At 46.4% G+C, this 17,865-nt stretch overlaps 1 protein-coding gene across 4 annotated transcripts in view; it reads right to left on the reverse strand.

Moving 5' to 3' along the window:
* LOC309655589 (uncharacterized protein) overlaps positions 1-17,865 on the reverse strand; it is a 108,964-nt gene that overhangs the window by 45,989 nt on the left and 45,110 nt on the right. For 2 of the 4 annotated variants that reach the window (XM_082450949.1, XM_082450950.1), the window contains exon 2: positions 13,593-13,679. The exons of 1 other annotated variant lie outside the window; for it this stretch is intronic. In XM_082450949.1, coding sequence (XP_082307075.1) covers positions 13,593-13,634 — 42 coding nt within the window. In that variant the 5' untranslated portion in view covers positions 13,635-13,679. Of the gene's footprint in view, positions 1-12,770; positions 15,798-17,865 lie in introns of those variants that run through there. One more of the 4 variants, XR_014260901.1, reaches the window with a different exon arrangement.

Here is a 17,865-nt window from a genome sequence, read left to right on the forward strand (position 1 = left end):
GTCTCAGCGGGGGGTTTCTGCACCCTCCTGACCATGAGAAGGAGGAGCAGTGGAAGGCATGAGCTCCCTGAGGTCAAGTGGTCTGCCACACACACTGTGCTTGGCGGGGCCTCTTTCCTGGGAGGTGTCTGCAATGGACACGGAGCTCCCCACCTCAGGCGGATGAATAACGGCACCTAGTAACCCCCTGGATCAATGGCTCACTGAGGTCTGGGGCTGCTGTCAAGAAGTATCCGTAGGGAATTCAAGCCAGTAACACAGGCTCCCTCTCCACAGCGACATCTTATATTGAGAAGTCACCCACATGGTTATTCCAAGACACATATCACCTTCTTTTCATTCTGCTACTTGAAAACTCCCATTCCTATAAAATAGAGCAAACACTCCCACTGTGTACATGGCTTCTTAGTGATCCAATTTCTGCCTCGATAGCCAGCTTCATCTGCCAACACTCTCCATCATGTGCACTTTTCTCCCTCAGGTCAAGCACTTTACGATTCCCCACACACAGTGGGTTGGTTCAGGCTGTGCTCTCTGCCTGGCATGTCTCCCTGCCTTCTCTGTCTTTCAAGTTTTCACTTAGAGCCACATCCTCTGCAGAACCTTCTCTGACTTCCCAGGCAGAGTTGGACGCTTTTTCCCGCCTAATCAAGTAGCTCCTTGCATGTCATGCTGTAATGTTCATCTGCCATTTCCTTCATCACAGGCACTGCTTGAGGCAGGGTCCAGTTTCTATTTACTTTTGTCCTTCAGTAACATTTGAGACTTTTCTCCAGAAGGATGTGGCATATGTCCTGTTTGGAATTATTCTTGGGTGCCATTATTTAGGTTTTACTGCCCTTGTGAATGGAATTTTTTCTCTATTATATTTTCTAGTTAATAATTGCTGATATAGTGGACTTTTTGTGTTTTTATTTTTATCCTTCTACGCACTTAAGGTAAAGAGTCAGCTGGTTCAAAGATAAACATCAAGTTCCAGCCCTCTTCCACCCTACTTCCTTAACCCATCCCCACAGGAAACAAATTTTAATTCTTTTAGATGATTATTTTGGTATTTACCTTGCTATTTCTAAATACTATGCTTATACTTCTATTTCTTGATTCATTATTTGCAGGAATGATCTGTTAACGTCCCACTGAAGATGAAGGGCTAGCTCTTTCCTCTTCCTTCCCCTGCCCGCCCCGCCCCCCCACCGATACACACATACTTTCCATCCGCATTAGTTTACTAGGGCTGTTGTAACAAAGTACCACGAACTGGATATCTTAAACAACAAGAATTTATCGTCTCACAGTCCTGGAGGTTAGAAATCCAAAATCAAAGTGTCGGCAGGGTTGGTTCCTTCTGAGGGTCGTGAGGAAGAATCTCTTCCAAGCCTCTCTCCTTTTTCTGGTGGATTTTCAGCAATCTTTGGCCTTCTTTGGCTTGTGGCAGCTTAACTCCAGGCTTCATATGTTCTCACTGTGTCTCTGTCTCTATGTCCAGATTTCTCCCTTTGATAAAGACACCAGTCATATTGGAGCAAAGCCCACCCTAAGGTGACCTCACCTTAACTTGATCATCTACAAAGACCTTATTTCCAAATTCACAAGTTCTGGGGGTTAGGACCTCAACCCATAACACCATCCTTTCAGAACTGTATAATTACATCATCACTCTGGTTAGATTAATGTGCACTATTTACATTGTAATGAATCTATCACTCAATTCTTCAGAGCTGAGCCATGTAGTTCCATTTCCTTTCCTGAATAATTTTTTATATCCCTGGAGTTAATAATTATTTGTTATTGTTTGATTAATTTTTTATGTTCTTTTCACTAATTCAACTCAAAACTCACTGCCAGTTATCTAAATCTTTTTTCATCACATTCACTCATCTCAGCTGTTCTATTATTTTCATCTTGATGAATTCCCCCCTCCCAAGTCTTCTGACCTTATTTCCTGTCTTTTGGATCAGTAGTCTTCCTTTTTGTTGGTTACTCTTCTGATTTATAGGTCATAGCTTCCTAAGAAAGTGTGTGGGAGGTAAATATTTGAGACTTTTTATTTCCAATAATGTCTGTATTCTACTTTCACACTCAATTGATAGCTTGGTTAGGTATAAAATGATAGGTAGGAAATCCTTTCACTTCAGAATTTTGATAGCACTACTCCATAGCTTCCAACACTGCTACTGAGAAAGGTGAATTATTCTACTTCCTGATTATTTGACTGAACCTATTTATTTCTCTCTGAAAGCTTATTAGAGCTTCTTTTGGTCTACAGTTATGGTACGCAGAATTCTAAGATGACCCCCAATGAGTTACACCGTTGTATATTCTGAGTGTGGACAGAATCTGTAATTTGCTTCTAGCCAAAAGAATATGGCAAAGGTGAAGGAAGAGTCACTCCCTTGATTAGGTTACAGTCTATATATAGCAAAGGTGATGGGATAGTCTCTCGTGTGATTACATTATATAAGACTCTGTCTTGACTGGAGTGAGAGGTTTTCCTGTAGGCTTTGAAGAAGTACACTGCCATGTTGTGAGAGGGCAATAAAGTACATTCACAATATTGTTGCAACCATAACCACTACCTACTTCCAAAATTTTTCATCACCCCAAACAGAAACTCTACCCGTTAAGCAATAACTCCCATTCTTAACTGCTTTTTAAACAGTTTTCTACCAATCCTCTTTTTCACCCCCTACCTCCAGCTCCAAAAGTTTCTGGTGCAACCAATCTCTGAGCCTTTACATTCTGCAGTGTAAATCTGGTTGGTTCTTACGATTCTTCTGGTTTAGGATTCTGCTGGTTTAGGATTCTTCTTTCTTATGTTAGCTACATAAATTACCATTTGTCCATCTGCTTTCTAACTCCCCAAATGATGTTGTCTCCACTCTCCTTCTCCCCATCTTTGTGGATTTATGGGAAAAAAACTTTACTGGTAGTTTTAGTGGCATTTCAGAACAGAGTGAATTTAAATGACTGTGCTTAATCTATTAATACCATTTTCACCAAAAAGTCAATTGGGTATGTAGACCTTATATCTAGCCACCTTACCAAATGCTCTAACTTCTAACTACTTCTCAGTTCATTTCTTAAGTTACGTAGGTGATGGCATTGTATACAAATAATGAGAGTTTTAAGGCTTCTCGCAACATGGGCTGTTGAGTTGATGGAGTTCTCCCCTCCAGTCACAAACACACGGAAATGCATGATATTATTTGAAAAATATGGCTGCACTGAGAGAAAGAGAAAGAGAGAGAGAAAGAAAGAAAGAAAGAAAGAAAGAAAGAAAGAAAGAAAGAAAGAAAGAAGGAAAGAAGGAAGGAATGAAGGAAGAAGGAAGGAAGGAAAGAAAGAAAGAAAAGGAAAGAAAGAAAGAGAGAGAAAAAGGAAGAAAGGGGGAGAGATGGAGATGGAGGAAGGGAAGGATATAATAGTGCCAGCAATCAAGAGAGCATTCAGAGCTAAAAAGGTATAGGAAAGGTCATGATCACCCACAGAGTGTTTGGGGTCATGGACCAGGGTTCCAACACCCACATAGGTACAGAAAATCCTGCTTTGGCTCTTGAAGTGAGAAAGCTGGGACTGAGCTGTAGACGTGCTTTTTGTGTCCCATGTCATATGGCTTTGGCCAGCCTCTGATTTCCATGTAGAAGGTGACAGTGTCCCACCTCCAGCAAGCACCTAAGAGCAGAGGCTAGGTCATGTGGGGCCCAGTAGGCCAAGATAGGAAGTTTGGAAAGGTTTTATATGGCAGAGTGACATTATCTGATTTATATTCCCAAAAGATTCCTGTGGTTGCTTTGCGGAGAAATGGATGTTAGTGGAAGCAAGGGAAGAAGTCGGGAGGGCACTGCAGTAGACAAGGGGAGTGTTCTGATTATCTATCACTGCATAACAAACCAAATTTAGTAGCACTAAAACAATAACCATTTTATTATGCTCATGGATTCTGTGAATCGAGAATTCAGAAAGGGCACAGGGACAATGGCTCCCCCCTGCTCCGTGATGTCTGGATCCTCAGCTGGGAGGTTTCAAATGGCTGGGGATGATTTAAATGTCTGAGAACTGCAAAAGCTTGGTTTAGCTGGAACTGACCACTGGAACCCCTACTTGTGCCTCTCTTGGGCTTCTTCACAGCGTGACCACTCAGGTACAGAAGGGAGCATTCAAAGGGAGTGTTTTAAGAGAAACAGTCAGAAGCCTTTTATGACCCATCCTGAGAAGTCACATAGCATCACTTCTGCCATACTTTACAGGTCAAAGTAGTCCCAGGTCCTTGCAGATTCAAGGGGAGGGAACACCACCCTCCACCTCTCAATGAGAGGAGTGTCAAAGAATTTGAGGACCATGTTTTAAAACTGCTAAGGGAGAGATGATTGTGGCTATGACTAATGCCGTAGAAGTAGAGATAGTGGGAGAAGACAGATTCAAGACACATTCAGAAGTCAAGCCAAGGACCTTTCTATTGAATTTTGTGCTCAAGAAAGAGCGGGGGGGCGGGTGATATAAAAAATGAATCAGAGATGACTTCTAGATTTTTGGTCTGAGCATTTGGGTAGATGGTAGTGCCATTTATGAGATGGGGTGAAGTTATTCCAGAAGGTTTTATTTCATAGAAAAGGAAAGGTTAAAAGAAAATTACATTTTTTGACTAACAAATAGATATACAGACTTTGTGCTTGAAATGCGTTTTTTCATCTAATCTTTAAAATAGCCCTGTGAAGTAGGTATTTTCATTTCCATTTTTTGGATGAAGAAACCAAGTTCCCACAGGTAAGTTACGTGCATAAGGTTACACAGCAAGTAAGTGGCAGAGCCAGGAATCAAACTTCAAAGACTCTGTTCTTTCCATTCAACTACACTCTTTCCCAAGGGGTCACTGAAGCTCAGAAAGATTAAGTGACTTACCTAAGATCACAAAGCTAGGAAATGACAGAACCAGAGTTTAAAATAAGTTCTGGCCCTAATCTCCTCTTAGCCGTACAGGTGGTGATTGAAGGCAACAGAGCAGGTGTATCAATAGGAAGAATACAAACACTCTTGAGTAAGAGGGCCAAGTTTCCTCATGGCCCCCAGTGACCCCTGGATGGTCTCATGCACATCGCAGTGCCCTGTGAATGGCAGATGATTCTCAATTAAAAAAAAAAAAAAGAAAGAAAGAAAAAGGAAAAGGAAAAAAGACCTGCCCTTAAATGCCTTGACCTAAAATTACTCCTTAAAAATTTTCCACAGATCATTCTATCCACCCAGGACATGGTATTATGGATGTTCCTTGAAGACATGGGGCTGCATAGGTGTTTGCCCAAAGGGAACAGCGGTATCACCAACTTTTGAAATACAAGAGAGAAACTGTCTGTTTTGCTTAAATCTCGAATCTTTGATCATCCACATCCAGCGTCTTTGATGGTGGCAGCAATCTACAATGGGTGAAAATTAACACTCAGGTAGGAAACAGGTTAAAGAGGCAGTGAGAAGAGAAATTAAAGTCTTAGATCTGAACAGCCGCACCTTTTTTCTCCATCTGCTTGCCACTCAGAAGATGGGGCTTGTTTATTGTCTCTCTCTGCCACTGGAAGTGAAATTTCTTGAGATCTTGGACTTATCTGCCATGTTCATTCAGTCTCTAGCAGCTAAAAAAGGATCTAGTATGGAGTACGTCCTCAATAATTACTTGTTGAGTAAATGAATCAATAACCTAGTTCATATTCTTTACTCCTACACTATAGAATGGCATCTCTCTTTCATTGGTGAAGTCTCAGGGAGCCAAATCAATTGCAGACTTCCCATCCCAACTGCCCACCACCTGGACCAGGGTAACTTCCTCCCGAGAACAGCACAGGGCTTCCTGATGTCTGGCACTCTGCCTGGTGGGCATCCCTCCATCCATGAGCCTGTTGGTGCCTCCATGTGGCCAGCAGTCCCTAGGCCAAGAGAGTGTCAGATGCACCAGGCAACCAGTGAGACGTACCCACCGGTGTCTCTCCAGGATGCCAGTCCAGCAGACAGGAGCAGCTAGGACACATCCTCGGCTGTGTCCCCAGCCTGTCCCCAGCCTGACCACACCAACCAGCCAGCCTCGGCTCCCTGCCCAGAGCTGTCACCAGCCTTCCACCTAGAGAAATGCCCATATGGGCTTTGGATTCAACAGGGGACTCAGCTCAGGATATTTGATGACCTTAGACAGCCATAAGTGTGAAAAAAGAAAGCAAGGGGTGTGAGGGAGAGATGGAAAAAGAAGAAATGACAAATGGACATTAGTTTCAAAAGAAATGGATTTCTGTGGGAGGAGAGAAAAGGACAAAGTGAGAAACTCTTTCTTCTTATGATGAATTTTTCCCAAACATGTCAAATTCTTCTCCAGAAACTTGAATAAGCTGTAATCAAAGGTCCTCATGAACGTTGGAGGCAGACAGACCTGGTTTTGATTCCTGGCTCTGGCTTCTGCCTGCTCTGTGGCCTCTTTGGACCTGTTTCCTCCCTGTAAAGTGGGGAAATAGCTTGTAGGAGGCTGTGAAAATTCAGTGAGAGCTTGTCTCGTGCACCTTGTAGCCACTCAGAAAGGTGTTCATTTTTTCCCTCCCCTTGTTCTCCCACTATATGAAGACCTGCTTTGGGCTGGGCTTTATTTTTAGGTTGTGGATTTGTCTGTTCTACAACCTCTCAAAAGCATCTGAACCAGGATTGTGAGCTCAGGAAAGAAATCTATTTATGAAGGAGACCTGTGATAAATGTTATTACACCCCAAGCTAGCAGTCAGCTGAAGCTGTTCCAGGGAACATATCCGCCTTCGATGTTGCAGCTCACCTGAGAGTCTCGTGGTGAGACAAACCAGGGGGCTGCACGGGGAGGGGGAGGTCACACAGGTGGGGACACACACACACACACACACACACACACACACACACACACACACGTAAGCTCAGGCCTCAAGGATGCTCTGCGAAGCAGTATGGGGAGCAGAGAGGGTCCTCTCTCCAGTCAGGAGACTGGGCTCCATGAGGCTCTTTCCTTCTCTGGGTCTGGGTCTTCTTATCCATAAAGCAAGAAGGTCAAAAAAGGTGGTCCTAAAGCCCCTTGTGCCCTGAAAGTCTGGCGCACAGAGACTTCTCCTGCCCCGGCCCCAGACCACAATGCCACAGGGAACTCAGCAGTGTCCTGGGAGGGCATAGGGAAGCTGATAGGGTGAGGAGGCCAGCGGTGCCTGTTACACAAGGCATCTCTTAGCCATAGGCATGACTAACCCACTGCTAACGGCAGCAGATCTGAGGCTCTTGGGAACTCAAAAACTTTGGCTCAATCCCTGAACCCCTTGCTTCCTTCTTCCAGGGCCCTTTTCTTACTGCAAAGCCCAAGCGTTCAAGGAACTCAACCTCAGACCTCTCCTCCCATGCCTCTGAGATAGAAAAAAGCTGGGTTTATGGAGGACCCTAAATTAGACTCACAGCAGAGCAGGAAAAGGAAGCCAGCATTCTAGTGTGAGCAGAACATTAAAGTCAGTAATAATAACAGCCTCTAGTCATTGGTTGAGAGCATCGGGTGGGGGTGGGAGCTCTCATTTCATTCCCTCCACGGCTCTACGAGAAGGTGCTATCATTATCCTCACTGTGCAGATGAGGAAACTGAGGCCGGGGAGGTTAACAAGTTCATCCATGATGAGTTAGTAGGTGGCAGAGCTGTGATGCCAGGCCGAGCCTATTGAAACCAAAGCTTGTCCGCAGAGCTTGCAAGCTGGAGGTCTCTGCCACTGCACAACGCAAAGAGAACGTTTCAAAGAGGACAGGTAAACTGTGTACGTCCTGTGCAGGGACAGACACCAGACATTTCCAGTGGAGCCATCAGGGATGCAGGAAGGAGAAGCAGGAGGGCAAGCTGTGTCCTGGACCACAGCCCCAAAGGACTCTGGGAACTCCTTGGGAGGAATTCAGGGCTGGCAATGGTCAGTGTGAATGTCCCTGAAATTCTACTGAGGGAAGCCGTACCCAACAGGTCCTTTAATGCAGACAATAAAAGCCAACTCTGGTTAGTATATCTGATACAGGAAAGGAGTATATTGGAAAGAGATCAGAAGAGCTAATGGGAGCCCTAGAGAACTTGGCAGAAATCAGTAGAGACCTGGCAGCCACGCGCTCCCCCAGGTTCATGCCAGAGGAGAAGGCTGATTGGGCCCCTGCTGATGGAGCGCTCCATCACCCTGGCACCAACACCCCACCGGTGAGGCTACGGACTCTCCTCAGCCATCCTGCCCCAGTGATTCATCTCTGCTGCTCCTATGTCTCGGCGCCACTCCCTCCACATTGACAGGTCCAGGCAGCAGCCTCCAAGGGGCCCAGACTAGGAGGGCTGAGTGTGTGAGTGTGTGTGTGTGTGTGTGAGAGAGAGAGAGAGAGACAAGGGGGTGGATTCCAGGAGAGGAAGTGGTTGGCATCTTTTGCCTCCCATGGTAGAAGGTGGGTTCCTGCCTCCCACCAAGGTTTTCTCAAAGCATGGATTCTCCCAAGTAAAAAGTGTGCCTGCATGCTGGGTAGCTAAACAAAGACAATGTCCACCTGAGATGCCGAGCCATTGTTTGTCCCAGGTTTGTGACAGCCAGGGAGCTCACAGAGGGCTTTCTCAGACACTTCTGGGAGGTGGACAGAGCAGATACTAGGATTCCAGCTCTGGATGGGAAACTGAGGCTCAGGGAGATGACGTGTCACCTGGCCAAGAGGTGGTGTGGGCAAGGGCTGAGGACCCCTCTGTTTGCACAATGCCTTTCCTATTATGGCGGCTGACACGCCCACCTGGAGCCCAGCTTCCTCCAGAACTCCCTGATGCCACCGCAGGGCACCTCCAAGGAAACCTGCCTCACAGTCACCGGGCAGACAGGCAAACCCGAACACAGCAGGGGTCAGAAAAGACCTTCTGACTCCTCTGTCTCTTTCTTCTGACAGGCTCAGCACACTTCCCGGAGACCCTCTTCTTCATCCCCCTAAATGCTGGGAAATGGCAGACAAAGAAAGGAGACCACTGAGGTCAGAAAAGGGAAGTCTCCTGACACGTGACTTCGTGGGCTCACCCCACCGATATGTATCTGTGGCTCGTGCTGCGATTTGATGCCAGACCCAGAGGGCAAATTTCAGCTCCTCACCAGCTGAGTGGCCTTGATGTGTCACGTTAGCCCCGGCCTGTTGCATCCAACGTGGAACAGTAAAACAATGGTCCATCTCATGGTGCTGTGGGAGGCATTAAATGAGAGAAAGAGGCACCCCTGAGTAGGACCATGAAGTGAACAATTGCTACTGTAACCAGCTCCCTAGACAAGCTGCACTTGCAGGCTTACAAACACAAACACCTTTGCTTTTTGTTTTATTCTCCACGCTGTCTGACCTCCTTTCTCTGCCCGTGGTACATTGAGCAGATCACCTGTGTTTTCCGGCTATTTTCAGGTATTAACAGTTTTTACATGTAGTGAAAGGCTGGAAGAGTCTAATAGAAAATCTTTGGTCTCATCTGATCTAAATGGCTCCATTCCCCCTGCCCGGAGCCCGGAAGACATAGTGGGTTCCTCCATTCTTCTTGTCTCGTTCTCTGCCCCCTCCACGCAGCTGCTTCTAGTGCCTCTAGGAACAGGATAGAGGGCTAGGGAGGGAGGGGAAATAAGGGTCAGAGAAGTTCTCATTGGATTGGTTCTGTTGTGGTCTGCCACTGATGTCATCTGCCACTGATGGCTTTTTAAAAAAATCATTATCGGTAAGAACACTTAGCATGAGACCTATCCTTAACACATTTGTAAATGCACGTTAAGTATTGTTAACCATACGCATGATGTTGTATACAACAGGTCTCTAGAACTTATTCAGCTTATATAACTAAAACTTTTATACCCACTGAACAGAAACTCCCATCTTCCTCTCCCCCCAACCCCCGGCAACCACCGTTCTACTCTCTGTTTCTGTAAGTTTAACTGTTATAGGTTCCTGGCTTACTTCACTTAGCATAATGTCCTCCAGGTTCATCCATGTTGCTGCAAATGGTAGGATTTCCTTCCTTTCTAAGGCTGAATAATATTCTATTACATGTATCTACCACATTTTCTTTATCCATTCATCCATCAATTGACATTTAGGTTGTTTTCACATCTTGGCTATTGTGAATAATGTTGGAATGAACATGGGAATGCAGATAATCTCTTTGAGACCTTGATTTCAATTCTTTTGGTTGTATACCCAGAAGTGGAATTGCTGGATCAGATGGTAATTCTATTTTTTATTTTCTGAGGGACTTTCATACTGTTTTTCATAGCAGCTGCACCATATTACACTCCATCAACAACGTATGAGAGTTCCATTTCTCCACATCCTGGCCAACACTTGTTATTTTTTGTTTTCTGATAATAGCCATCTTAACTGGTATGAGGTAATAATTCACTGTAATTTTGAGTTGCATGATTAGTAATGTTAAGCATCTTTTCATATATCTGTTGGCCATTTGTATGTCTTCTTTGGAGAAATGTCTCTTCAAGTGCTTTGCCCGTTTTTCAGTCGGGTTGTCTGGTTTTTTGCTGTTGAGCTGTAGGAGTCTGTAGGGGTTTTGAGGGCCCCACCCTCCCCCTTTGGGAGCCTCTCTCTCGGCGTGGCATCCTTATGCAAGGGAAGTGCTCTCTGGTGACTGCCTCGCCACTCTTTCCTGAGCCCACATCCAGGGGCACAACCACACAACCTCTTTTTGTTGGGGGAATCATCTTGCATGGAACCCTTTCCAAATGGCTCCTATCCCATCACCCTCATAAGACTCAGAAAAAGTTCACTGGAATTGGGAAGGGCAAGCCCCTCCCACCCCACTCTTTGTCTGTGTTCTGACAGGACAGGCATTTCCAGCCAGTCCCAGCCTTTAGATGCTTTTCGCAAGAGTCAGACCCAACCCCTATACCCACAAACGCTGGAGTACACAAGTCATGTTCTCTCAACAAAGTTCTTTCACCTCGCTGTACCGGTACCCTGGAGTCCACAGAGCTCCTCCCCACAGCTGGAGGAGAGTAAGGGACATCCCCTCCCCTCCACGAATGAATATCATGTTCCGTTATTATCAGGCAGATTACATAAGAAGCTGTTTTGTTAACTCATCTTTAACTGGCATTGGGGTTTTGTGCACAGCCCCTCGTGCTCAGGAAGAGCCCAGGGGAGCTGTGAACTTCCAGAGAAATGTGTTCTCACAACTGCTCTGTGTGTCCAGGAGCATTTCTCCAACCAGGACTGCGGACAGAGCTCGGTGGGGCTGGGGGGAAAGACAAAGCTGGTTTCCCCCCTCGTCCAGGATGTGGTGTCTAGAAGCAGAAGCTGTCCCTGGGCCCCTATGTGAGGGCCCAAGGATCAGGGCAGCTCCTGTGGAAGAGGGAGAGCTGGGGCTGGAGGTTTGGTGAGCCAGGAAGTCAAGGGCGAGACATGCAGGGAGCTCTGTGAGCCTTCGTCTGCCCCAGCACACCTGGTGGTCCTCACAAAGGGGCAAGCTTTCCTTCTGCAGAGCAAAGGAGGGAATGGGGACTAAGATGACTATAGAATAATGATGATAGTGATGATGATAACGGTGGTGGTGGTGGCAATGATGATGGTGATGGTGATGATAATGGTGGTGGTGGTGGTGATGATGGTGATGGTGTTGGTGGTGATGATGGTGGTAATGATGATGGTGGTGGTGGTGATGATGATTATGATGGTGGTGGTGGTTGTGGTGATGATGGTGATGGTGTTGGTGGTGATGATGGTGGTAATGATGATGGTGGTGGTGGTGGTGATGATGATTATGATGGTGGTGGTGGTTGTGGTGATGATGGTGATGGTGGTGGTGACGATGGTGATAATGATGATGATGATGATGGTATGGTGGTGATGATGATGATGGTGATGGTGGTGATGATGATGGTGATGATAATGATGATGGTGGTGGTGGTGATGATGATGGTGGTGGTGATGATGATGATGGTGGTGGTGATGATGATGGTGATAGCTGCCACAATCTGCTAAACTCTTATCACAAGTCAGCACAGTCCTAAGTTACATGTATTGTCTTGTTTAATCTTCATAAGAACACTCTGAGGTGTGGCAGGTGGAATAATGGACCCTAAAGATGTTTCCATCCTGATTCCTAGAACATCTGAATATATTATGTTACATGCAAGGGGGAATTCAGGTTGCAGATTGAATTAAGGTTACCAATCAGCTGAACTTAAAATAGGGAAATTATTCTGGATTATCTGGAGAGAGGAAGAAGAGTGGGTATCAGAGTGATGCCATGTGAGAAAGACTCAACCAGCCAGTGCTGACTTTGAGGATGGAAGGGGCCACAAGCCACAGAATGGGGGTAAGGAAAAGGCAGGGAAGCAGATTCTCCCATAGAACCTCCAGAAAGGAACCCAACCCTGCTAACACTTGGATTTTAATCTAGTTGAGACCCATTTTGGCCTTCTGACCTCCAAAAATGTAAGATAATAAATTTCTGTTGTTTTAAGCCGCTAAGATTGTGATGATTTGTTGCAGCAGCAATAGAAAACAAATACAAATGGATACTCTTATCAGATGAGAAAACCGAGGCTCAGAGATATAAAGCAACTTGTCTAAGATCACATAGCTTGGAAGGGCAGTGAAAAAATTGGAATTTGGACCTACAGACTGTTCCAAATCCAGGGCTTTTTTTACTCTGTCATGCTGCTCTTTGATGGGGGTGGTTTTGATGTGCTCCCCCCATTGCACACTTGCCATCTCACTGAACCTTCACAGCAAGCCCGTGAAGTCAATAACACTTACCATTTTGCTGATGTGGAAGCTGGGGACTCTGGGAGGTGACGGGACTCAATCAGACCTCACAGCTGGAACATAGGAAGAATGGAAGTCCCTGCCGATTGAGCTGCAGTTACCTACATCAGCTCCTCCCTGACACTCCTCTGAAGCCAAGCCACTTCTTTTATCCATTCAACATTTACTAAATGGTCTGCTAAGTGCGGGGCACCACAGGAGTTCTGGGGCCACAGAGAGAGATGCAACACCATTCCAGTCCTTGGGTTCCCTACAATCTAAGCTTTCCTATAATGTAGAGAAAAAGTCTGCTCCCTTTTTTCCATTCTTGGCCTCCACACCTCAGTTCTAAGTCTTGGATCATGTGTCCCAGAGGTCATGGAGCAGAGCCTGACTTATTCTTTTATCTAGATTCATGTTTGCCCAAGATTCCATCCCAGAGGGAAAGCATCTCAGCTGCTGCTACTAGCATAGTGGTCTCTGGACAGTGAGATCTGGTTCCATTGCATCTGTGAGTTTCTGGCTTCCCTCTTCCCACCCTCATATTCAACTCCTTAAGGCCTTCCAAGAAAAGAAGGATCTGTGCCCCTGCACTGATAGAAAATCTACCCCAGGGTTCAGCCCCATGGGTGAGAGGGTACAGGCAGCAGAGGCACAAGGGGCAGAGAAAAATGCTCCCACGGTGGCTAGATGTGCAATCACTACAAATGTGAGGAGGAGACTGGATGACTTTGGCTTTCCCAGTTGGTACCCCTGCCCAGTTTACTGGGCTTTGTGCCTGGGTGAGTGATAAGGAGGCTTATCATTGACAACTACCCTGGAGGAAAGACTTACTTGGCAGATGTTTCCCAGGGAAATGCTTTTCCTCTTCATCATGGATCTGCAGATCCTCCAGGTTAAGTTTCCAATGTCTGTTATCAACTGGAAAGAGGTGATTACAAATGATCAGGCTCTCTTGGTCTTCACATCAGGAAAGGATGTGATCTAAGGAAAGGATTGTTGATTTCACTTCAAGGATGTGGTGTCTCCAGACCAAGAAGAGGTAGGTCATAGGGAGGAGCCTTGCTTGTTCATGCAGAAAAACCCAGTCTCATCTCTGTCTACTCGTTGATATGCCCCAAAGGACCTGTCCTGGGAAACACCCCAGTGCTTTTTTTTCCCAGATGATTTGCAGTGTGGCCAGGGCTCAGCCCTCCACATTCCTCATTATGCTTTGCTGATTCCCAATATTTGGTCTTACCCCTGGCAAGAGAAGTCGGGAGAGGAGTAGAGGTGCCCATCTTACAAGACAAGAACACTCAAAGGGATGCTCAGAATAGAAGGAGAAGATCCTCAGAAGGACCCAACATCAGGACCAGCCTGAAGAGAGAATGAAAGGAGAGAGTGAGGTTGACAGTCTTGCAGATGATGGACAGGTCAAGAAGGTGAGGATGGAAAAAGTCTTTGACATCCATCTGTGCACAGAAGTTTAATGAGCTTCTACATATTCATGGAAGGTAGAGTCTCCTTTCTGGTGAAGTACCTGTCCTCCTTTCTAATTAAAGCTTATTCTGGAGTGGGTATGAGGCCGTGACATGGTTTATCTTCATTTATTACCCTGAAAGCTTAAATAACATCAGCTGAATCAACTGAATCAATGGTTTGGAAGAGGTAAAATGGGTACAAGTTTGAGGGGCATAAGAAGCCACCACTGAGGCAGTGCTCATGGCCTGGCTGGGGTCAGGGACATTCTTCCTTCCAGCAAGAAGGGAATGGTCAGAGCTGGGAGGGGAAGGAGGCAGCATTTAAGGATTGAGGGATTGAGGGATTGAGAAGAATTTTAAGAAGAGTTTGCTGAATGAACAAAGGTCTTTGGGAGAAAAACAACAATAAAAGAGGACAAGCTAGGGAAGGAAAGACCGTTAAGAAATTTGTTTAATGGGTGAAGCATCCACTTGAGAACCAAGTCAGTGATATGGCCAAGGGAAAGCACCCCAGGTTGAGAGAATGCTGGTGTGGGAAGGGCAGACCACAACCCTTCAGCCTAAAGGAGTAGGAAGTTACCAAGGCCATGGTTGTGGGAGCACCCTTAGGATTAAATAAAAAGTTTGATTGCTAATGTAGGGGGATAAAGAAAATTACTATTTTACCAGACGGCACCAGAGACCCTCCTAGGGAAGGAACTATCTTAGTTTGTGAAAATATCATCAGAGTTTCTTAGGTGGTGCAAGGTGGGATCCTGGAGAACTGCGTTGGAAGGAAACAAGGAGAAAGTTAAGCTCTTTGGCAAGTTAAATGCATAGAAACTTACATGTAGAGAAGAGAAAAAGAACGGAGGAGAGAGAAGGCCTAGGAACATCACTGGGGCCTTGCGTTGTAAGAAATGGCTGAGGGGGGACTTCCCTGGCGATTCAGTGGTTAAGACTCTGCCGCATTTCCACTACAGGAGCGTGGGTTCAATCCCTGGTTGGGGAAATAATATCCCGCAGGCCGTGCAGCGCGGCCAGGAAAAAAAAAAAATGGCTGAGGGACAGGGAAGGGAAATATTCGACTTTAAATTATTTGGCTGAAGTGCTGGGATGTTCCTTTCCACAATGTGCCTTCAAATCACAAGGAAAAATCTATTATGCACAACTACCTCATGTGAACTGTATTTGGGAGGTGTGAAGGTGCAAAAAGGCGGATCAAGAAAAGCTTGTGGGACTTCCCTGGTGGCGCAGTGGTTAAGAATCCGCCTGCCAATGCAGGGGACACAGGTTCGTGCCCTGGTCTGGGAAGATCCCACATGCCACGGAGCAACTAAGCCCGTGCGCCACAACTACTGAGCCTGAGCTCTAGAGCCCATGAGCCACAACTACTGAGCCTGCGTGCCACAACTACTGAAGCCCACGTGCCTAGAGCCCGTGCTCTGCAACAAGAGAAGCGACCATAATGAGAAGCACGCGCACCGCAATGAAGGGTAGCCCCTGCTCGCCGCAACTAGAGAAAGCCTGCGCACAGCAATGAAGACCCAATGCAACCAAAAATAAATAAATAAATTTATTTTTTAAAAAAAGAAAAAGAAAAGCTTGTGTCCCTTATCAGAGTTGTAACCCAGGTGAAGATAAAGGTCCATGGCACTAAATACATAACAAGAATTATCAACCTCCCCCCGCCCTTCCCCACCCCCCCAACCCTCGCCCCTGTAATCAGAGCCATTGTTGACTAGGAAAGCTTTTGAAATTTACAAAAACCAAGGGAGGGAGCTAGATTGGCCTCACCTTCCCAAAGACAGAGGAGTGGGGGATTTGAGTCAATTTCAGCTAGTCCTTTAGACAGTGCATCTCAAATTTCCATGCACAATGAAATCACCTGGAGTCTTGTTAAAACACTGATTTCTGGCCCCCACTCCCTGAGAGTGTGATTCATCAAGTTTGGGTGAGGCCCATGGATTAGTATTTCTAATAAGTTCCCAGGGGGTGCTGATGCTGCTGTGAATAGCAGTGGTTAAAAGATAGGATGACCCCTGCCCCTAAAAGTACCCTTCGGACACTTCTTTCCTGAATCTACCTCTCTTGCCAGGGAACCCAAAAGTCCATGCGTGTGAGGTTCATGTAATACCCAGAACTTCTAATCATCATTGACTGCTTCCTTACCCAGGAAAACAAGGAGGGCCTTGTGAGAAAGGATCTTTTGGATCCTTCCTTCAGACCCACATGCAGCAGCTAGGCTACTTCTTGGACGGGTAAAATGGGAAACCACCAGCATATTTCCCGTCACTCAGCATCCTATTTGCCTAATGCCTTGTCCATCTCTTCGACTTAAACTGTGAGCTCCATGAGGGCAGGGTCTGGCACATAGTGACTGCTTAGTAACTGTTTGGTACGTAATGGGGTGAACAAATTACCCCTTTTGAAGTCCTGAACAGGAAAAACATTTCACTCTGGACCAAAGTGGGCAGGAAAGTGGGGAGCTGAGGTCCACAGGTTGGGCCCAAGGTCAAAGGTTTCCCCCCTTTACAATCCCATGAACCCTGGTCTCCCAGCCTCCTCCTTCCCTCAAGAAACTGTGGGCTCCCCAGTTCTCGACCTAAGACTGTGTTGGCAAAGGGGGAAGATGCCACCTCTTGGGAGAGAAAGAGGAGAAGCGAGGAGGGGCTCTGGCCAGCACAGAGGGCTGAAAGAAAAGAAATAACATCTCCCCAGGGCTACGGAGGCTGTCTCTGAGCAGATGATGCAAAGTTTGTGAGGGAGGCTGCCACCGCCCCCCAGCCCTTCACCATTCTCCTGTTCTGCCTCCCTGCCCCCTCCCCGCCTCCTACTCAGAACCAGTGACTAATTGCATCGCATTTCTCTTTGACTTGCGTCACCCAGCAGAGAGTGTGTGGTTGTTTTTACAGCCTATTCTTTCAGGGATTCTAAGTGACATTTTTTAAGTGCTCTTCTCCTGTCTTGGAGCAGCGCACCCTCCTCTACTCTCTCCCCCTCAATCTCTCTTGCTCTCCCCCCCCGCTCAGCTCAGTTCCCTTTCCAAGGGCTGCTGGTAAGAATAAGAACAACTCAGAGGCAGGGGGCAGGCCCCACAAAGGCAGCAGAGAGGCTTTCCTGCTCCCTGACCCCTGGGAGACCCCAACAGGAAGAGCCCCTCAGGAGGCACCCCCCAACCCTGCAAGAGAGGGCCCACACTGAAAGTCACACCTGGTCAGCTGTCCTCCCTCCCTTCCTTCCTTTCTTCCTTCCTTTTCTTCTTTCTTTCCATCTATGAACATTTTCTGAGCACCAACTAAGTGCCAGCCTCAAGTATAGAGTGGCAAGCAAAACAAACATAATTTCTGTCCCCAGGGTGATGGGTGGAGGGGGAGGTCCACCATTATCCATCAGTAAACTGACGATTACAACTCAGTGGGTATATCCTATAATCTGGAAGGCTATAGGGACTATTACATTGCATTGAGTAGGCACCAAACCTAACCTGGGGGAAGAAAGATGATCAGGGGAGGCTTCTAGAAGGTGGTGTTACAAAATGAGGATGAGATGCTGTAGAAGGGGGACAGGGAATGGACAGAAATAAAGCAAAAAAAGAAAAAAAACTATCATCATGGTTAGGATACAGTAGAAAAAGCAAAGGAGTGAGACAGCTCAATGTGAGC

This window comes from Balaenoptera physalus (genome assembly GCF_965194825.1).
Source record: "Balaenoptera physalus genome assembly, chromosome: 2".
In the NCBI taxonomy this organism is placed as follows: domain Eukaryota; kingdom Metazoa; phylum Chordata; class Mammalia; order Artiodactyla; family Balaenopteridae; genus Balaenoptera; species Balaenoptera physalus.